At 35.4% G+C, this 22,323-nt stretch overlaps 1 protein-coding gene across 1 annotated transcript in view; it reads right to left on the reverse strand.

Annotated features, from left to right (window-relative positions):
* LOC113058507 (membrane-associated phosphatidylinositol transfer protein 3-like) overlaps positions 1–20,188 on the reverse strand; it is a 73,350-nt gene extending 53,162 nt beyond the window's left edge. The window contains exons 1-2 of the mRNA XM_026226459.1: positions 19,776–20,188; positions 5,844–5,939 (exon numbers count right to left, since the gene is read on the reverse strand). Coding sequence (XP_026082244.1) covers positions 5,844–5,939; positions 19,776–19,803 — 124 coding nt within the window. The 5' untranslated portion in view covers positions 19,804–20,188. The remainder of the gene's footprint in view (positions 1–5,843; positions 5,940–19,775) is intronic.
* Positions 20,189–22,323: the final 2,135 nt, after the last annotated feature.

Consider the following 22,323-nt stretch of genomic DNA (forward strand, 5'->3'; position numbering starts at 1 on the left):
TTCAGTATGGTGGAGATGTTTTGATCTGCTCATCAGCATCACTCACTCGAGCCGATCGGTCGCATGCCATTCACTAGACTATCAGTTGAATTGTTTTTTTGTTTTTTTTGAGTTGGCTCTAACAAGGGTAGACAAACATACAAGCTCGGAGTTGAGAGAGGAAGTGTTTTAAATCACAATCCAAATACTGGCAGTTACTGAGTCATGTCGAATGGAACGCCGCTTAGAGAAAGCAGGAAGAACACAGATCTTCTGAAGTGTGAAATGTGCTTAGCACAAAGAAGAGCATTGACAGCAGCCCGGCTCCTGAAGGAGAGACAACCACCTATTTCAGTAAATAAAACACACAAACCGATAACGCACAAGGGTCTGCCAGCGAGGCTCACTGCGAAAGGAAGAAAGCTAAAGTTAAAAGGAGAAAAAGGGAGCAAAAGAACAATGTAAAAATGTGGGAACATGCTCTCAAAGCTTTGCAGAAGATTTCATTTTAAAGTATTCAGTTTAATCTGCACCATTATGAAAAAAAATTATGTAAATTGAATTCTTGACACCTAGTTACTGTAAAAAAAGTGCAAAACTATACATTTGGGGGATTTTTATGAAAATACTTAACATTAGGGCTTTCAAAGTAACATATGAAAAATATTTTAATCATATTTATTTATTTAGAAAAGCACTTTAATTAGACTTTAATCAAATGGGAAAATGTTTATCCTTAGATTTATCTAACATTAAAACGGTAGAAAGGGATAAAGATAAATGGTTAAAACAATAAAAACCCTTATATTTATAATTTAAAGTACAATTACAATACAATAAAGATTACAATTTAAAAACACAGAAAATAGTTTTTTAATTACTTGCTTTGGCTTCAGTATAGTAAGAATATAAAGGTCGAAACACACAGTATTAACTTGAAACATCAACTTAACACAATGCAATTCATGATGTGGAATATGGTGAAAAATGACAAGATCTGAAGTTGAACACAGATCAACAATTTAAAAACATCATAGAACAATGAGCAGCACTTCAAAAGAATAACTGACAGAGAAAAAAAGTTGCATTAACTATCATAGAACATATTTCTATCAACTGGAATGCAGCTAAGTGCAAAACACTGCCAGCAAGCTAAATCACGCTATGAGATATTGTGTCTTTTGATTTACCCTTTTTAAATAACATTTATAAAATATAAAAAAAAAGTAAAGAAAAAAAAGTCTTATATCTCTAATGAAGGCATATAAAAAAATCCTTGAGTAACTGTATCAGAGACTGAAAGGGTTTAAAGATGAAAGGTGGAGAAACATTTTGATTGGAGGTTATTAAAAGAGATTTAAAAAAAAATACTTCAAAAGGAATCTGAAACTACATTTCAAGAATCCTAGAAAGACCAGGTAACGTGTTCAGGGAGCTTACCCATTAACATTCTTCAACTCTTCTTTTACTCTTTAATACAGACAAAGACCGTGTGGGCTGCAAGTTGGTAAAATACTGGTGGATTTCAGCTGTTCTTATTTACAGTTCCCATATGAATATCTTCAGGATATGAACCAAATTTGCAACACAAGAAGTACATTTTCCTTGTAAATTACATTTACTGTATGTGTACTTTCAAAGTGAGATCATGTTGTTTCAAACCCGTATGACTTTCTTTTTTCAGTGGAACACAACAGGAAATGTTAGGCAATATGACAGCTTCAGTCCCCATTCACTTTCACTGTATGGAAATAAAATGCAAACTTATGGTCAGCTTTGTTAAAAGTTAAAAGTAGGAAAACGAGCAGCAGTCACTATGCACTGACTTCATTTTTTCACATATTTTGTCCGACTAATACTTTTTTCCATGACCAGAATATGACCATAGATGCCTGTGGCTTTCAAGAGGCAAAGAACATAAGACAGCGTTGTTTGTCTGACACAGTTTCAGTAAAACAAGCTTTTCCTGGAAAATCGTCCAAATAAAGGCCCATATCTGGTCTTGACCTTCTTTCCAACACTGGAGTTTAAAACTCAGACACAAATACTAAGAAACAGTTTTTCCTTACGCGATTTGTGTTTTGTAATGAGAATAAAATGTTTAACTTGGACATGTATCTACATATGCCACAATATAACACTTAATAAACAATTATATATGCAATTAAACTGCGTAAATTAAAATAAAAAACAAGCTGTTAACTCTGAGATGGCTAATGATATATATAAAATCATAAAAAGTCCTGATGCTAAGATGGATTTTTCCATTAACAGGCTCTCTATATTAAAATGCAAAGTAACACAATTTTAAATGTGCTTTATAATCTGATAAAAGTTATAACTAGCCGATTTCTTCATGATTTGTCAGTGCAGATGAATCTTGTGTGCAATGGGCCCAGGGCTACCCGACTACAGAGAACAATCAATGCAACAGTAAATACTTCAGCTCAAAAAGCAAAGCCTGTCTAGGTAATGCTAATCAATTAAGAGTCACAATGAATGGCTGCGAATGCATGCAGCAATCTGTCTCCAGCTGAAATTTACACAGTTTTAGATGAGGAACCAATCTTATTCCAGGTTATACAAATGGGGTCTGTTTAAGCACACTCTGACAAATCTCATTACTCAAATGCACACGCTCCAATAATAGACCTGAATTAACCTCCTTTGACATTTGCCAACATGTCAGTTAAAAATGATTCTGAATGCCCTCATTCTTAATCAAAACTGCTTTGTCCTTAAATACCCCAGCACAGTGTTGAAGTATTTCCTATTAAAAGTTATTTGGGACATATTGATGGGGGGAAAAAAATGTCAGCATTTTTTCAGCATTCATTTGCATTTTCAAATACTTGTTGGAAGCGACTTTTTTGAGTTTGCATTGAGCAGCATTTATCTGTTAACACTGTTATCATGAACTGTTATCAAAAATCATAGGGCTTTAAGCTGAAAAGCACAGCACATCGTATTTATTCAATTATAGTCTTTTTTTTTTAATTGACCAGCCAACTGGCAAGTAACATTTAGCCTACTCACCAATGCTGAATTTAACTTGAATTTGGAAGCAACTTGAAGGAGTTCAACCCAGCGGATTATGAGAGGCATGGACAGGGCAAGTGAGAGTCTGACGTGCATGAACAGGGAGGTGAAGCAGGCTCACAAAGCTGGGATCGTAATGAGCCTCAATTTCCTTGCCGCTCGGCACTCTGATCATCTGTAGCGCACACTGACTGACAGGGGTCAATCTCACAGGTCAGTGAAGAGGAATCAACAACAGCCAGTCACAGAGAGTATCCACACAGACCCACAGAGACATATACTTACACACACAACCTCTGTGATTTCACAAACACACCTTTGCAGTGTCGCTTACACAAAAAGCCATTAAGTTCGCACTCCAAGCCTGAGCCAAAACACTTGACTGTGGATTTCCTGACAAAAGTGATTGCTAAACAAACACTCGAAAACAACATGTCACTAGAAAACAACATTCAAGTGTGCACAACATTTCTTTTGTGATTTCTGAAAGAGTTCTTCTCGCAGGTCAAAACAAGTCTGCAAATGACACTCAGAGGAGACAGTTGTCTACAATGCTTTGAATCAAGTTAAATTCTTTGGAAAACTTCATTTACTAGAAGTAGAAACAATCTCATAATTTCAGAAGGACTAAAAACCTTTTCAAGTTTTAAACAAGAAATAATCACTGTATTTGCATTATTGTAAGGGGTAGGTTTAGAGTTGGAGGCGTTAATAAAATACAATCTAATATATAGCCAATTTAATTTATTGTTACTTTCCAGCTGTAGCTGTATCTCTTGTCACTCTAAACTATGCAAAAACCTTGTGAAGCCTCTGTCCACGAGCAGTATTCAAATCAAAAGAAGAGGTCGACCTATCAGAGTGCTGGATTCATTCCCCAAATAGCAAGTGGGGATGATTGACAAATGCATACGGCCTAACATTAAAAAGAAACTGCAAATCAACAGCAACACTAAATCCCACTTCCAAATCTGACGGATTTAGGCAAGGAGTTTTAACTAGAGCATACTAGAGTTGTTTTTTGTTTTTTTTTGTCACAAAAAAAAGAAGAAAAACAAGTGCTGTACTATACTGTATAGCAGAAATAGCATTGAATTTTGCACATTTTGCAATTACGATTTTGCCATCAAGGAGATTCAGGGAATAATGTAGCTATCTAGGAATATATAAATGAATCCTAACAAAGGATTTATAAAAACCAGCCAAAAACACATTAGGGAAATATCTGGCATGCTACTCACGCCGTCCCGCTGCAACATCTAGTCTTTAACTGAGGTTCTGTGTTGTGGGGTAAAGCAAGGGGCTCATTACGAATGAATGAGAAATGTGTCTCATAAAAGATAGATGTGCAAACATGTAAGATACTGATTGCATTATACACTGCTACAACCCACTCTTAAGTTTTTACTAATGTGGGGGAGATCCTAGAGACTATATGAATGAATTATAGAGCAGAATAATTTCCTTTTGAACACCAAAACAATCAAAGTAACTAATTTGGAGATGTGACTCAAGAGACGATGTGATCTTGCTCACACCTCTAATGGAGAATTCCCAGTTATAGTCACAACTCCATTCACTGACTGCACTGGGACTCGATTGCCACTGGCTTGAACAGCACCAGTATTGTGCTAAAAACAGCAAGAAACTGACATGCTCCATTCACAATGTTAATATGTATTATTGTTATTTTTATTTTCTTTGCTTACGTACTTACATTTAAGGCCAACATGGACTGAAAACGTATTTACTTTTCTAATACACCTTCCTCAACATATTCTGCATAATAAATGCATGTTATTCTAAAAACAAACATTCTACCATACATTTTTTTCATTGAACATCCATTACAAAATAGTCACATTAGCAAAAACAAAATGGGTTGTGATGGGCTGCTTTAGTATGAAACATATCCTCAAGTTGCTATCTCTGCATGGTCAGTTACTCTAGATAATAGCGTCAACTAAATGTAAATGCTATATAATGGATAGCTCCAATGATGAAGAAGGCTTTTCTTATTTATTTGTTCTACTGTAGTTTTTTTTGTTTGTTTGTTTCTTCTATTTGCATGTAATTGGTTTCTTATTCTTTTATAAGCGCTGACTGTTTTTTAATTTATTTTATTAATTTAGACTAGTATTAGTTTTTCGCGATATTGACACTGGTGACCAGAATTATGAACTTTCTATGGTATAAAAAATGTTAATATCATAAAGACTTTATTTAAAGCAAAAATAACTATATTGTGATATTTTTTGTTACCAATAAATAAAATTTCTCGTATCGTGTAGTGTTGTCAAAAGACCCGGTACTTCGGTACCAAGTCGGTACTAACATTTTTTTTTTATGTATTTTATGTTTAATGTAAAAAATGTAATGTTTAATGTAAAAAAAATTAAGTACCGGTAGTACCGAGGTCCCGTTCAAATCCGTTTTTTGACGCATACAGTGCTATGATTTCCGCGAAGCAGAAAACGAGTACGGAATCTCAAAATCTAGTCATGAAAATGAAACTATGAAAATATGGACAGTCACGGAATTTGTCAAAGTTAGCATCACAACAATCCATGTCAAAGTAACAGAAAGCCAGATTTTACCATTTGTGTTCATCATGAAAGAGGCTTACAAATCTATTTCATACAAGTTTACAGCTTTGTTTAGTGCCTAATTTAGAAGAAATACATCGATAATGATGTGAGGCACCTGTAATAGACATCATATGATGGACATAAAGAGAGAGAGGGAGAGAGAGAGAGTAGGGCACAGATGCTGAAGAGCTGAAGCCATCAGGTTATTACAAAATGTTGGAAACAAGTGACACTTACCTCGGGCATCAAAAAACTCATCATCTGAGCTGTCAACAGATTCCTGGGCGATCTTCTGCATTCGCCAGTGAGAAGCACTGTGCTTGCGTAGGGTCGCTAAGGGGAGAACATGAAAAAGATATGATCAAACCAAAAGTCATAAGTGCTGTATGAAATTACTGAGAAATATGTGACTAATTAATTAGACACGCATGATGACAGCATTATTTAATAGTACTACTTAAAGAAGTCCATAGTATTGGAACGGATGGGAATTAATTGAAACAGTTTTAATTAAGACTGGCTAATGTGTAAAAATTTGAGATTCAGTAAATCAAAATGGGAGTGAAAATCATCCTTAAGAGGACTTTTCAAAAGGTTCCTTCTATTGATCTTTAAAACCTTTTGATCTAAAAGTTTATCCTTAAATGCTTGAAATTAGTCACAAAATGAAATTAGACATACACGTATCTACACACATTAACATACACACATATTCTATCATTTTTTAAATTTGTTTACATACATTTAAATATAAAGCTTTAAATATTTATTTATACATTTTACACACTCAAACATCCATCCATCCATCCATACACACACACACACACACACACACACACACACACACACAGATACGCGTGCGCACACACATATATACACACATACATACATGCATACATATACATATATATATATATATAATTAAATGTATGCATTTAGCAGACGCTTTTATCCAAAGCGACTTACAGTGCATTCAGGCTATCAATACATATATATATAGGTAGGTAGCTGCTAATGTTTGGCTGGTTGTGCAGTTGTTGCATATGGTCCAGCATTATTGTGTTGAAAATCCCTGTGAGGTATCTAATGCTTTATGTTCAAGAGCTTTAAACAAAAACTCTTTATAGACAAAATTATGACAAAACAAATACAAATGTATCCCTTCAAAGTCTAAAGACAGTACTTGTCAACTCTGTGTCATGTTAGAGGCAGGTGGTTTGACTTATTTTTGTTGATCTTAAGATGAGTAAGGGGCAACCAGTATTATATTCTGAACGATATTCTGTCTTCAACACAGATGGCTTAAAAATGATCTTCACCAAATTATTTCCAACTAACAGTGTGCTCACGAAGCACAGTCACAATAATCCGGCATGCTCTAATAATCATTGGAGCCCTGGGATGTTTAAATCTAAAGTTAATAACTTTCTAATCTAATGACAGATAGCGGCAATAATACAAATTACAAATCAGCATAAGTCAAACGAAAGTTATCCTCTCCCAATCATATTAAGTGAGCCATGATTTAATAATTATAGATCGGCGTTATTGTGAGTGAACATATAGCGATGGGGATTTTTAATGCTTTATAGCTCAGCAAATGGCCTCTTTACACAAACCATTGAAGCATTTTGCATCATAAGTAATGTAAATCCATTAATTCATGCAGCCATGCTTAGTGAGCTCACTGCTGCATTTATAAGGCTTAAAATCAAAGTGCAATTTCATTCATATTGATTAATTTAGCAGATGTGACTTACAAATAGGGCTGTCAATTTTCGGTCATTTTCATGATCGAACGTTGTTTGAATTAACGATCAATTAATCAATAAATTGTTAACATTAATGCTGAAAAACACGCAGTCACTGCAATGAAAGGATGTGCAAAAGCCATTCAAAAAAAACAAAGAAACAAACCGCTTTCTCACCCAAATGAAAAGGATTTTAAAATGCTAGTTTCGGGACTGTAAAATGAACAGATGTGATTATGATCATTTGATAAAATTAAGAGAGTGCACCTTACATTTGAAATAATTTTACTGTGTTGATGGTTTATCCCGTCACGGAGACGACTGAATGTGCCTGTATAAATGTTTTTTGGTGCTGCTCGTTGTTGTATTTTAAAACACAATTGCAATATTTTTAACTCACATTATTGCATTTAAAATAAAATGATTCAAAATGTAGCTGTGGCACGTGTGGCTGTGCTGCACAGTCAGAACAGACTGTTGCTCACATGAAACATTTTTATGGGAGTATTATGACTAGTACTTAATTTGATCCTGCTGGTTACTGTTTTTGCATTAGATCGTGACAGTGCATGCGTGCGTGCATACGCCAAACAAGGCACTAGATCACTAGGAAGTGACAGTTTCACTGATGGAGGAAAAAAAAGTGCAAAGGAGTCTATAAGCCGAATCTAAATTTAAATAGTATCTGATTCCTGAACTTAAGTATCCGATTCTGGAATCGGATTGATTTTCGATTCCCTACCCTTGCAGTGCCACAGTAAATGATTTTGGCATTACTAGAGAAGTGTCACCTAAGCTGTCAGTTCTCTGCCTCCAGCTGTCTTGTACCTGGACCTTCACATGATCCTGCTCACTCTGATGAAACAATGAGGACTCTCATCTTCCATTACTGGGGTTCAGTTCAGCTCTACTCTTTTTTTTTTTCATTCTCTCCCTTTGGCTGCTGAGCCCCACATTACCATTCAGGATTTAATGAGCTTTTCATCTTTCCTGCAAAACCAGTAAGTCAAAAGTTGGCACTATTAATGCGGCCAAAGGAGATGAGTATCTCAACCTTCTAAGTTTTCTGTTATAATAACAACGCATTTGACAGTGACATCAACAGAAGTCTGTTTTTTCATTCCTGAGGTCTCTGTCTGGACCCAAGCCCAGCCAGACAACATCTAGAGATAAGACACCATATAAACCACCACAGAATTTCATGATGAGTTAGAAAGTGTTGACATTATACAGTGGCACCAAAAGTATTTAAACACTGCAACCACACTTAAAAATGAAGAGGTAGATACGAATAAGCATCAAAAGTACATGGTAGCATCTTCTATAAGCGGCCTAACCTTGTTTACATTTTTATTTCTTATGCTATATTTCTTTATATTATATGCAACATGATATATTTTCTTATCTAATGCATTAACATTTTAAAATATGGATTAAGAGGCCACTGCATATGTACGATTTATAATATCTTAATTTAAGGCGAAAGAGTTTATAACAGAGCAAAAGTTCCAGTTTGTGGTAGGGCTGGGCAATATATCTAACGATATGATCATGCACATTTAGTCAGTAGTCACTCAAGGCGATTCATCCGCGATAATGAACACGATATTGCGTAGCTTGTCAGTGATCTACGGCTCTGTTTATTAAATGCCGCTCCATTTGAAAGCAGGTGATGGATATTTAGTGCTAATCATGGAACCAGATTTACTGACTAGATGCACATGATCATATCGTTAGATATATCGCCCAGCCCAACTTTGTGATCATAACAGAATAAATAGTGAAAAAATGTTTACTAGCTCAATTAATTGTTATACAGAAGTGACAGTAATCAAATGTAGAGCAGCCAAATACACATACAGTATTTCATTTTAAACACTTTGATGGAGATTAAATGTTTTTTCCTTTGGGATGCAGGAGGGCGGGGGGGGGGGGGGGGGTCTCATTAATAGAGTTTAAACATTGAGAAATGCTTTCAAGGCTTGGTAAATAGATTTACAGGAGGAGATAAAGAGGTGCAGATTAGAGTCCAGTGAGGCCTGTCTTCAGAGATGGGAGGGTGATATAACCTCGGTTTCTGCACTAAAGCATCTCTAATTGAGTCTATTCAGCATTCCCATTTTACATTTCTAATCACATCGTTCATAATTCACCCTGGAATGAAGACTGAGAAAAGGGAAAGGTTGAAATTGTTTGGCAAAGGAAGAACGCATTAGAAAAACATGAATGGTTTCAACCAGTAAAAAAAGGTGGTCATGGTTTCACAAGCTATAATCAAAGTATTATTATAAACCACTGCATAGCGGAACTGAGATGGATTTAGTTACACGTGGCATTGTTTGGCTGGCTCCTTTTTGCACCAAAACAGCAACGCAATAAATCTGGCTGAGCACAGGATGTACTTCAGCCATGAAATTGGTATGGTCCTCATGAATTCTACACTTACAAAAAAATTATAATTATTATTTATTTTGGTTCTATAAAAGCCAGCGATAAAAATTATTTGTCGAGCTAAAGTCGGTATAGCATGTGGACTTTTCTTTTAAAATGACATCATCAACTACAGGAGGATTAAGGGAAACTGAACACATGCTGAAAGGAAGTCTTCCTTTAAAAACATAAAAAAAATTAAGTTTGACTAAAAACTAAAATCCAGCTGAAAGCTCTTAAGAAAAGATGATTGTGGTCTCATTTGTTTTAAGACAATACTTTCAGTGTCTATGCCATTAAATTGGAAGTGGTATAAACATATTAATGTGTGTACGTATCAGAACATTTCTTATTCAAGGAGGTTTGAATATTTGAAGACGCAAAGGCCTGTAAATGCCATTTGTGTCAATTTTCTTCTAAAATGAAAAAAAAAACAATTCAGGCTCCTATGTGTAAGTTCAGTAATTTCACTTCAGTGGCAATGGAAAGGTTCTTTTCATTGCCATTAAAGATAAATAACTGAACATAAATATAGGAGCCTGACAATAATGCTCATTTAAAAAAAAAAATATTTAAATGGCACAAAAGCTTTTGCATATGAAAGTTTCATTTATTAAACTGATACTGGTTTCCCATACAGGACAGAATCAACAACCTTTAAGCCACTAAAAGATATCTCACTATGCACTTAATTGCATACAGAAGCACTGCAAAATCTTTGGTTAATCAAATGTTAACATATTTGTCATAAGGCAATTTCTAACTGAAAAACTGAAATGGTTTGTTCAAAAACACTGGTTCATTCAATAATGAAAACCACTGTGTTGCTTAACAGTTAATTATGTGTTGTCCAAAATTATTTTTTTAGGTGGAACAAAAACTGGCAACTTTGATTCAAATATGCCATTTAATGTGTTTATTAAACTGCTGCATAAAACCCTCTCAAACAGATATTTGAATAATCCATGACCCATTTAACTATGTGTCTAATTTTAGATGGCGCTGTGAGTTATGAATGCCGGTTAAGGGATAATGATTAAGGTCAATATCAAGGTTTGATACGTTCCCTCTCCATGAAGCCTGCACAGTGCAAAAATGGCATTTTCTCCAGAGCACTCACAACGCGACTCACTGAGAGACTTGCTCTTAATCAAAAACATAATCTCTGCTAGAAAGGAGCTGTTTTCCTCCAGCAATCTTGCTTTTCTCTCTTTCTTTAATCTGTATCTCACCGTCCCTCTTGCACTTTCTCTCCTAAGCTTCAATTCCTTCCTCTTCCCCTCTTCAGCCTCACCCTGTTAGCCAAGTACTCAAGAAGCTCCTCCACCTTTTCTACTCATTTGTTCATGAGCTTCATGTTAAAGCCCCTCTAGAGAAAAGTGCTGAGGTTAAGGCCTTTATGATATCAGAAAGCTCCCATTGGCTGGCTGCAGTGGTTTTAAGGTTGTGTGTGTGTGTGTGTGTGTGTGTGTGTGTGTGTTGAAAAAGACGAGACAATAAACAAAGGCCATAAGGGCATACTTGTTGGAAAATAATAAGATTCTGTGATTTCCAGGTCTAGACGTCTTTTTACTGGGGACTAGCATGAACCACTTCTCTATTAAATTCAATCTTTGCTGTTTTCTTTAATAAGTGATGGTTATCGACAAGTAGATGATTATCGAACAGCTTTTTCAACCCATCTTTTTTCTTTAATGAGAAGTTTTTTTTTTAAACTGAAACTGGATACATTTTAACTTATACATTGTGCTCCTTCAGCCACAGGTTTGATTCTCAAGGAATGCATGAACCAATAAAATGTGTACCTTCGATGCAATGTCAGTCGCTTTCAATAAAAGCATCTTCCAAATGCATAAATGTAAATCAAATCATTAAAAATGAAAAGCAAATGATATTGAATTGGATTGAATTTAATTGAAAGTAAAAAAAAATATACATAATAATTTATAAAATAACAATAATTATATTATTTAAAAAATATATTATTATAAAAAATTAGATATGATATTGTTTTATTTATGTATACACACACAAACACACACATTACATATCAATAATATATACATACATTTTATAAGATTTTCTCATCCATCCAATCAAATTTTAAATAATTTTATTTTTAATTATTCGACTGAATCATTTATTATTTTTAAAGAAGATAAACAGGGTCAATTATGTTGGAGATGGAGTTATGAGAGCGTTATTGTTTTTCAACAATCAAACCTTGGACTGACTTCTACTTTTTAGAGAAAAACAGCAAACTGTTCTCAATCAGTTATTTCATAAATTACTCAGAAGAATACTCTCAGACTCATCCTTATCCCTGCATCACCAAAGCATGTGCGCCTGCAGCATATGTGTCATGCGGCTTGTAAACACCTCCGTCTGGCAGCTCAAAGCAGCGCCGCACACGCTGTGAAACAGCACATATGCCAAAGTTGCACAAAAAAAAATAAAAAATGGTGTGATAAATAACTTAGCATAACAAAGCAGAACTGTGATACTGAAGGACTAAAAGACCACAAACGCAGAAGTTGATGCAGACAGGCAATGCAAATACTGACAAAGGCTGTATTTCCAGGCAGTACAGGCTAAAGTCATACTGTGTTATCTTTTCTGGCCTTTATGATTGTTACTTCTGGCATCTTTGGTAAAAGCCAAAGGAGACTGTGCAACATTAATGATCTTATGACAGTGTTTCCCAACCACTGTGCCGCAGCACACTATATGCCATGACAGCTTGTCAGGTGTGTCGTGTAAAATTATCAAAACTTTCTATCTCTATTATATTTTAGCATCATTATTATTATTTTAAATCAATGCTACTGGTCATCTTTACCTCCATTTGTGGGTTCTACAAATATTTAACCAATGAAAAGCATTCAAAAGAGCTTGTGACTAAACCTTGCAACGCCATTGGATCCTCAAACTGTCAGCAAAACTTTAAAACTCCACCCTCCTCTGTTCAGAATGAAGTGTCGCGCGCAGCCTGGAGACAGATCTCTGCTCATTAGCCATGCAAGGGTACATAAAGAACTGAGGTTTGAATAAGTACGGCATTTTCTTTACTCAACAAACACTATGTCTTTTTTTCCTGTGTTTGAAGAGCGGAGAAGTATATATCCACTGCATTTGTGTTTCGTCCTTCATATCATGACATTTTGGTCAAATCTATTCAACTAAAAAAACTGAGCGCCCATGTAGCTACAATAAACTTTATAAAGTAAGTTCAGTATCGTTCCACAGTTTAGTAATGTGAACCATTCACTGCCTCAGATGTGGGCATTCTAATGATGGACAAAACACACAAGTGTCTGATCATATATAAAGCCACAATACCAACGCTGTTTAATTATTAAAAAACGATTTGTTTTGTTTTTACGTTTCCTGGTAGTGGTTTTGGACATACCAGGTTTCAGTCCGATACTACTGACGATATGTAAATTTGTTGTTTTATCATCACAAACAACATAAACCTACCTATGTTCCTACCTAACTTAAGATCAAGTTTCATGTTAAACTACTTTTCATATCATATCAAGTTTAAATATGCCCTTTGAAGCAATGCAAGTTTATGCAATTTTGCTATATTTAACTGCTTACTGGTATACTTTGGGATTTTTTACTTATCAAAACATTTTAGCCGTGGCCAAAAAAAGGTTAGGAAACACTGACTTAGGAACTCTGGATGTGATACAGCTGCATATACTGCAACAGATAATGGTAAGTGTCAAATCATAGCAGCAAAGGAGAATACAGTGTGCAAACCTCATGCAGGATCACAACATTAAGAGGGGATTGAGAGTAAACTAGAAAGAACACAGCCACTTGACTAGGTTACTCAAGAGCTTCCTCTTCCACCTCCTTCCAAAATCATCTACTTTAAATGTTCATATACTGTAGATGGAGGTTTTATTCTATCTAGTTAAAATATCCATCTATAGCCCCTGGTTAATGGAGCCCAGTAATACTAGTCTCCCGTCTCACAGAATCACTGAATCAAAATAACAATGAAAAAATTGAGACCTGAAATTCCTGTAAGCCAAACTGCAGTACTACAGACGGTCATTAAAGGTTGTCATTCTCTCGTTCCCTCACAGGACCACAGGGTAGCAGTGAGTCTGTCAACACCTCTCGTGCAAGGCTATTTTTAGCACCATGCTCTACCCAAATCATTGTGCACATTGGCTAGAACACAATCATTATAGAAGGAACCTGAAATCTGCCCTAAATTGTTCAGTTTGTAATGAGGTGTAGGGTAGCTTTTAAGCCTGTTATTCACAGCTAAGAGCATGAGAAAAATGGGGTAGAGACTTTTAGATTTTCTCATTTCATAAAAGAAAAAACACCAGATTTTCCCAGAAAGCAGGAAGGCTTAAAGGGGTCATATGACATTGCTAAAAAGAAAATTATTTGGTGTATTTGATGTAATGCAATGTGTTTATGTGGATTAAGGTAAAAAAAAAAAAAAAAAATTTCACCTCTATGCCCCGCCTTTCTGAAACGCGTTGATTTTTACAAAGCTCATCGGTCTGAAAATCGAGGTGTACACTGATTGGCCAGCTATCCAGTCCATTGTGATTGACCGAATTCCTCAAGCGTGTGACGTAAATGTTGTGACCCTTACCGTACTGTGATGACATATGTCCCAGCACGACAAGACAAAAACCAATAAAACCCATTAAAAACAAGGCTTTTTTTTGCATCCAGTGGGACATAATTACTGATTATAATGGCTTATACTGTCTTTTTATGTGTTGTGTTGCATATCTCGCTGCGTAAACATAAAACCATCCCTGCATTTGTTATCGGAGAAATGACAAACAACAACCTCTACTCTATACTGCTCAAAACTTGCGTTTCAATCTTTAGTGGCAAATTCTTTAAATATGAAAATGTACGTACAAGCTGTGAGTGAAATGCGCCAGACTGTCCTTACAAAGTTGGAACTGCCCCACTATATGGAAACAGACACCGGCATTGTAGACTACTCTCGGGAACAGTGTTGTAAATACAACTTAACCATTAATTTTGAGATGTGTCCTCTTTTGGAAGACCAAACTAAGTAGTTTCGCTTTCACAACGAACACACAGTGTCTCCACGCCATGGCAGCTGCGGCAACAGCAAGAATAAAAGTTACGCCTTCTTTCTTTGCATGAACATTTGGTAGGCATTATGCAAATCTTCCCACATCATGACATAGAGATGTGGGGGCATGATTTTAACAAGCCGTTTTAGGTAGGTGTGGTTGACTCAACTTTTATAAAGAATATCTGTTTGGATTTGAGACTTTGCAACTTGACAGATCTTCGTCATGCACCAAGAGCTTGTAACACTCCAAAGAGAAAGGAAAACTTGAGCTCTTTAAGGTTTCTACCTGTCAATACACATATTCTGGAATGATTCAAATCTGACCCACCCTAACAAACCTGCCATCACATGCCATAGTTTCACTACTTTCAATGCAAACTATGTCATAAGCATAAAACCAGTTTCACTAACCGTAGTTTGCACTACAAATCTTCATGTTAATATTCTTTATTAGTGACCTTATCACTCATACAAAGGTTCAAAAATATCACATGTAGTACTAGTCAGTATCAAACTTAAGAGTCCAATTTATATAAATAATTCCATACCATAGAGCTAGTTGAGGAGAGGTGTGCTATTACTTTTCAAACCAATAAGACAAATGTTTTAGGCAAACAATAAAAAAAATCCAACAAACTTATACAGACCGACCCTTAATTTTACAAAACAAGGGCAAGTGTAACAAAGGCCAGCGCATTTTCTACATAAATATCTATATTAAATCATATTATTAAATTCTCACATTTTCATTTTTTACTTTATTACTTTACCATATTTATTTTACAAGTAAATTTCTTCAACAGTGCTATCATATGCCCTGTTATTCAAAAGTCTGGGTCTTTTATACTCACCATGTCTGCATTTATTTGAGCAAAATAAAAACAGAAATATTGTGAAATAGTTTTAACATTTAAAATAACTGTTTTGTTTTAAAATTATTTTAAAGTGTAATTTATTCATGTGATGGTGAAGCTGAATTTTCAGCAACCGTTAATGATTCAGATTTTAATGAATAGAAAGTTCAAAATATTAGAAATCTTTTGTATCATTACACGTCTTAAGTGTCATTTTTAATCAATTTAATGCATCCTTGCTGAATTTTTTTTTTTTTTTTATTCTTAAAAAAATAGGTAGTGTATAGTACAGCATAATATAGAATATAGTGCAGTAGAGTACAGCAGAACAACTCTATACCATTTATCTGCATTGTAGACATGGTATTGTAAGACCTTCATCTGTCCCTTGCAGATCTGAAGGAAACTACACGAGCAGCATCTAAAATACCTGAATAGTAAATGAAATAGTAAAATAAGGAAATTTTTCATGTCACACACACACACACACACACAGACACACACTACTCCAGGTGGTCTCAGGGTTTGAGAGCTACTGATCTAGAAGATGCTATCTATTATGCTTGGCTTAGTTTCATAAATTCATGAGTTTTCATCAAGGATAGAAACGTCCTTGATGCTTTAACAGGAATAACAGTCATTACTCACTATACTGCGTGGGGTGCAGCAAATGCTGAATTATGGGTTTGAGAATAAAAATAGAATTTCATTTTCTCAGTGACGAAACCAAGCAAAATAAAGAAACAAAATAAACCTGAAACAAGAAGTAAATGCAATGCTGTTGACCGAAATGCCATTACACATATATAGTGTTGGAATGCCTTCAGTCAAAATTACAAAAAAACTAAAAGCTAATCAGCACAAAACAAAACGAAAAAATATAAAAACTGGACTAAACAAAGGAGATGGAATGTTTCTCATTTGAATGTACATCACAAAGACGCCACAGGAAACCACATTGACTGAGGTGCACGTTAATTGGCATGGCAAAAACAAGGCAACTTTGCAATTCAATCTTGCTACTGTGAAAAACACAATCAGTATTCCTTATTTTTAATCTCAACCAAAGTCAAGCAAAACGAGTTTCTGAGAATTGACACAGAAATACTATTGCTTATCTGCCACTAAAAGGTCACTTGAATGGCTAAGATGAAATATATCACTGGAGCACTGACTATGCCCTTTATATGTACATGAATCATGTATACATTAAAAGAGCTATTCTGGAGAAATGATGTAAATAAACATCTACCATCACACCTGAAAGTGTATTTCGAACCAATTCAACAGAGACCTTCACCTGCCTAAGCATGCCAATATATGAATTCCTATTCACATTACTAAGCGATTCATTCTTAGACCTCTTTTTTCCAGAGCACCTTCTTTTTTTTCCAAGAAAGGCAATGCAAATGAATTGTGCACACAATTAAATAAATGTTGTGCAATGGGAAATGTCACCCCTTTGAAGCTTCGAGATCATGCAGAGCTGGACTTACAGACAAACACAATATGATGGTTTGACTCTGAAACCGCTCTGAATTCAGATTGGTGCATCTGCTGAAGGAACAGAGACTGTGAAAGAAATAAACAGCGGCTCCTGTGCCTGGGACTTACATATGACAGAATAAATGCTAATATTCACTGAATGGCCTATACCCTAATGTATACAGAATGAGCATCAACTATAAAATTTATAGTAGGAATATACAATTACTGTTGAAAATGATCCAACCTCCAAATTTTCTTCCCAACAGGGAAGGTGTTCAAACATGCCAAGATAAAGTAGGAAACTACGAAAGCAATGTGCATTTCAGCAAAATATTATGCAAATAATATTTTCTATGTCAAAGTCTGATCGATTGGAGAAACTAGATGACACAAAATGCGTCTCTGCGTCATGCCATTGCCATGACATTCAGCACATTTTTGTCCACTTTTTAAACAATTGGCTGAACTAATTCACTGTTTCTTACGTTACGATTCCAGTACATACATTAGGAAATGCTTTATATATATTGTGTCTATCTGTGGATTAAAAAAATCATTTGATCTACAGATTAACTGACTGATTTGCTATTGACTTTTGACTTTAAATAATAACAAATATGAATACAAAAATCTTGAGAAATACATGAAAAAATAATCTGGAACCAAACAGGCATCCTTAATTCTTTCCTTGCTATTTAAATGAAACAAACCGAATACTGTGTGCTGATAGGGTGCCAATTCTGATCATATAAAATAGCTAACTTTGCTCCACTGATGACATATCTGAACAAGTTCTGCTTGTACAATACAGTGAGCTGTTTGATGTAATGCTGATATGATGTTTAACCATCCTTTCCTCAGCAACACTGATTCACCAACTAGGAATCTGATAATCATTGTGATAAATTACATAACCAAACCAAAGGTCTGTAGGATTACACATTTCCACATACAAAATCAAATTCTGACTTCCTTCATGACAAAGAGAGGAGAACTTCTTGGCTGATTTGGAAATATGCCTAAGGAGAAATTAAAAATTATTAAAAGTCTGCAGTCATCACCGCTGTCCAACATATGGAAATTGTTGTACTTACATGAAATACAACATTGATGACATGCTGCCACTCACAACAATAACCCATAGAGCTTCACATTCAAAACACAGATGATCCATGCTGTAAGCTTCACAAACCACTTAAAACTGAAGAAAATACTCATGATCCCAAGCTACAAACATACTGACAGCCATAAACAGATTAAACTGGATCTATGTATGCTGAGATGTATGGTGCAGACACTCAGCCCTAGACTCAATCATATCAGTGAGTCCTAATGGATAAACATCTCGAAGAGAGACCATCAGCTCTCATTCTCTTTCATGAGACCAAAACTGACAAAAAAAAAAAAAAATTCTGATACAATTAATGTCACAAGTCAATCTACCTTAAGGAGTGCATATGACACACATGACGCACAGGACAAGACAAACATCTCCAACTGACTTTTCATGCGGAACTTAAATTATGAGTTGCTTATGGGTTTTTGAAGACTACATTTTGTCTCATCGGAAGTGTTTGAAATTCACAATTTACACTGTTTATTAAAATTAAAGCATATTGGTGGTAGAAAAAAAGCTGACCAATGGATCATTACTCTCCGGGTGGGCTCAAATTAAATTATGTCAAAGATTAATCAAATGTACAGTCATAATCCAACACCATCTGAAAGAAACAAACAGTTAGATGCAATTTATAGCTAGAATTATTAATCACAGCATTGACTATGTACAATATTCCTTACAATTCTTTACAATATTATTTGGGGGGGGGGGGGCATAAAGGTACTGCAGGGGGTCTATGGACTGAAATATAAAACAAAATGGATCATCAAAGCATTTAACCATTTTTTTATTATTATTATATTATTATATTATATTCAGTTTATTAACAACAAAACGTATGTAAAAAACATGAATATTATTTATTATGTATTGATTTATAGTCTCATTACTGATTCTTGATATCAGTTATTGGACATTTGTTTAATCTCTGGGTCAAATCAGCCATTAGAATACAATATAGGTCGATCTCTAAAAAAAAGTTACACAGCGTTAATCATATCGTAATATTTTTGTGTTAGCAGTCCCTTGCCTGCGAGTCTGTGTGGGGGATCCCTGGGTCAGATATGGATGACAACTCCTGCCCTAGTTCCATTAAACATTCTACATTTAATATTACGACCACTTTGTTAAGAGAACATGTTATGGTGAAGCAAAGGCCAACGTTTGAACTGTCTGTGAAAACCAAGGGAACGGTACTGCATTTGGGGCGTCTTAAGCATTGGAATGCGCCCATGACGCCCCAAAACGCTGCCCAGGGAGGCAGCTCACTAGGTTTTGAGACACAACCCCGGTTCATCACGCATTCCGACAGATTGACGTGGAAAGTGAAGGAAGCAAACTGCCAGTCTACTCTCTCTGCTTTGAAATCGCAGCTTGCACGTCAATTCCGGAAATGTCACATCACATACAGATAACACAGAGACATCTCCTTACCTTTCCCTCTGATCTCTTTATCCATCATGCGTCTTTGCAGTTAGTTTGGACAGTACGCACGTCTCTTTTATCTGCCCTTGTCTGCGCGCGTGAGAAGCGATTTCAAGTCTATGCGCGATTCATGTTTGAAGCTTCCGTGGAAATGACATGCAAAAGTGGGAGTATCCATGGACGCTGAGAAATCCTTGTTGAAGTAAGCGCGGACTTGGAGCGGTCTGTATGTGTGTGTGCAGACTTTGCTGCTGTCCTCCTCTCCTCCTGTTGAGCTCGAGGTGTGATGCTTGACTGCCTCCAGTGGTTCTGCGCGAGCTGCAGTGAAGCGCATTAATGGAGGCTTCAGACCACCCTCCGTCAAATATTAGTTATTCCTTTATGAAGCCTACTTTGAATAATATTACACTAGCGCCTTCTTAAAGATGTTCGTAGCCAACGCAAATCATAGACATGACACTTTAAAAAACGCTGACTATTGGGGTCATTCCTGTTATACAGTGACTTTTGTGTCCCAATGATTTATGTAATCGTATTTTCTCTAAAATGAGTCACATATTTATAAGATATGGCTTAAATTGTATATTTAACTGTATATTGTATATTTCTTTATCACTTAAAAAGGGACAATAGAAATTTTAAATACTATTTTATATTTTACACACCTTTTCAATGATATATGCATGAAATGTTGTTATGTCTTCAGTGAAAATTTATCAACTTCCACAAGAAATATAAACCATAAAATCCTAAAAAACTCAAAAAAATTTTTAATTATGTTATAGACTAGGCTAAACTGCCTCTAATCATGTATATGATCATGTGAAAATATAAAAAAATAATGTGACAATTTATTTATCCCACTGGAATTTAACTGTACAAACTGAGGTAGGCTTCAACTCACACTCCTATTTTTTTAGTTTTTGAAATGTTATCCTGCTTGTCCCACCCTTAAAGTTCCACCCTGTTAGGCTATATTATGGAGAATGTTTGTCCTATCAAAAAAAAAAAAAAAAAAAAAAATTCTGACATACGTAGTTATAAAAGTTCTGTTATATATATATATATATATATATATAAGGCATTGTGCAGTTGAAAACAGAAATATATCTTCACTCTGCCAATGTCAGTATATAGCCTAACTGTTGTCCTATGGTAAGATGACTGTGCAAAATGTTACCTTCTTCATAAATCATCATATCAAGATTCATCCTCTGGCTTTTAAATACTCCATCACATCACAGTAAATCCTACAGCAGTTCAGCTGATTAATGTTGGGTTGTAAAGACTATAAAATATGATTCTCGTGGTAGCTGTCAAACAATAATTCAAAGACAAAATGACAAAATCAAGGCCAAAAAATTTGCATTTTCCATAAACGTTTAACATCTCATTGTCTTCATGAAAAAGTGTTCTATGTTGCAATGTGAAAAACCAAATCACTCTCAGTTGCTGCACATCAGGTAGGCCTATCCCAAATAACTGTTCTCGAGTAGTTCTAAATGACTGTTTATAGAGGTGAAGCCTAGAGTTCTTTAATTCTCGGGAACTGCCTATGTTGCATTACTTAACTCCTTTAGGGACTTGACCTATTTGTAGCAGCCAGGAAACCCAAATGACAAAACAATTCAGACTCCAAACACTGCATTGTGTTTCTTGTAAAAGCAGCAGCAGAACAGCCTGCAGGTCAGACAAGCAGAAATATAGATAACATTGATTGTACCAGCTGGATGCAGGAAAAAATGGATAATATTAAGTTAACTTTTTCATTAAAAAAAATTTAATCCATGGGCACGGAGTAAAATATGCCAAGGCAAGGGAGATGCCTGAATTAAATCATGATTATAAATACAATACAAAATCAACAGGTATCTTTCACCAGCAATAAAAACACAACCAAGAACAAGTTCATGCCAAATTGGTGACTACATTATTCCCGTCACAGCATTCATAATAGTTCATGGCACGAAGCCTAGAATACGATGGCAAATGCAGTAACTTGTGCTGTTAGTTTGCTTTTGGCATTTTTCTCAAATAAGTAGGTTGCTGAACACTGGGAAGAAACCAGTGACTCACATCTGGTGGTTTAAACTACAACTTGACAGGTTAAGAAACATGCCCTAAAATCTGTGCACTGCATAAGCACTAAAAGGGACAACCAATTTAAAGCCATATAAAGCTTTCACTTTCTGATTATTATAGCTTTACTTCCTTATATAAGAGCTGTAGGCATGTATATTTCAACACACAGACCCGGTAAGAATGCTTGTGAATCCTATAGTGCTTAGGCCCTGGTTGTCCTGTTCAATTATATTCCCAGCATACAAGCACAACATCTGGACCCATCTGGAGGCTATTTTCCCCTCAGGCTCTGACATATAAACTATACATATACTCTAAATATACCTCACCTGTCCAATCACACCTGGCAACATATGGATGCTTATAGTGAGCTTAAAGACAATTAACACAGAGAAACCAAAACATATGTTTTAGAGTGTATAAAAACAGTCCACAATGTAACAAGTTTTTGTTCTGACGTGGACAGCATTACTGC

The sequence above is a fragment of the Carassius auratus genome, chromosome 40, assembly GCF_003368295.1.
Source record: "Carassius auratus strain Wakin chromosome 40, ASM336829v1, whole genome shotgun sequence".
NCBI lineage: Eukaryota > Metazoa > Chordata > Actinopteri > Cypriniformes > Cyprinidae > Carassius > Carassius auratus.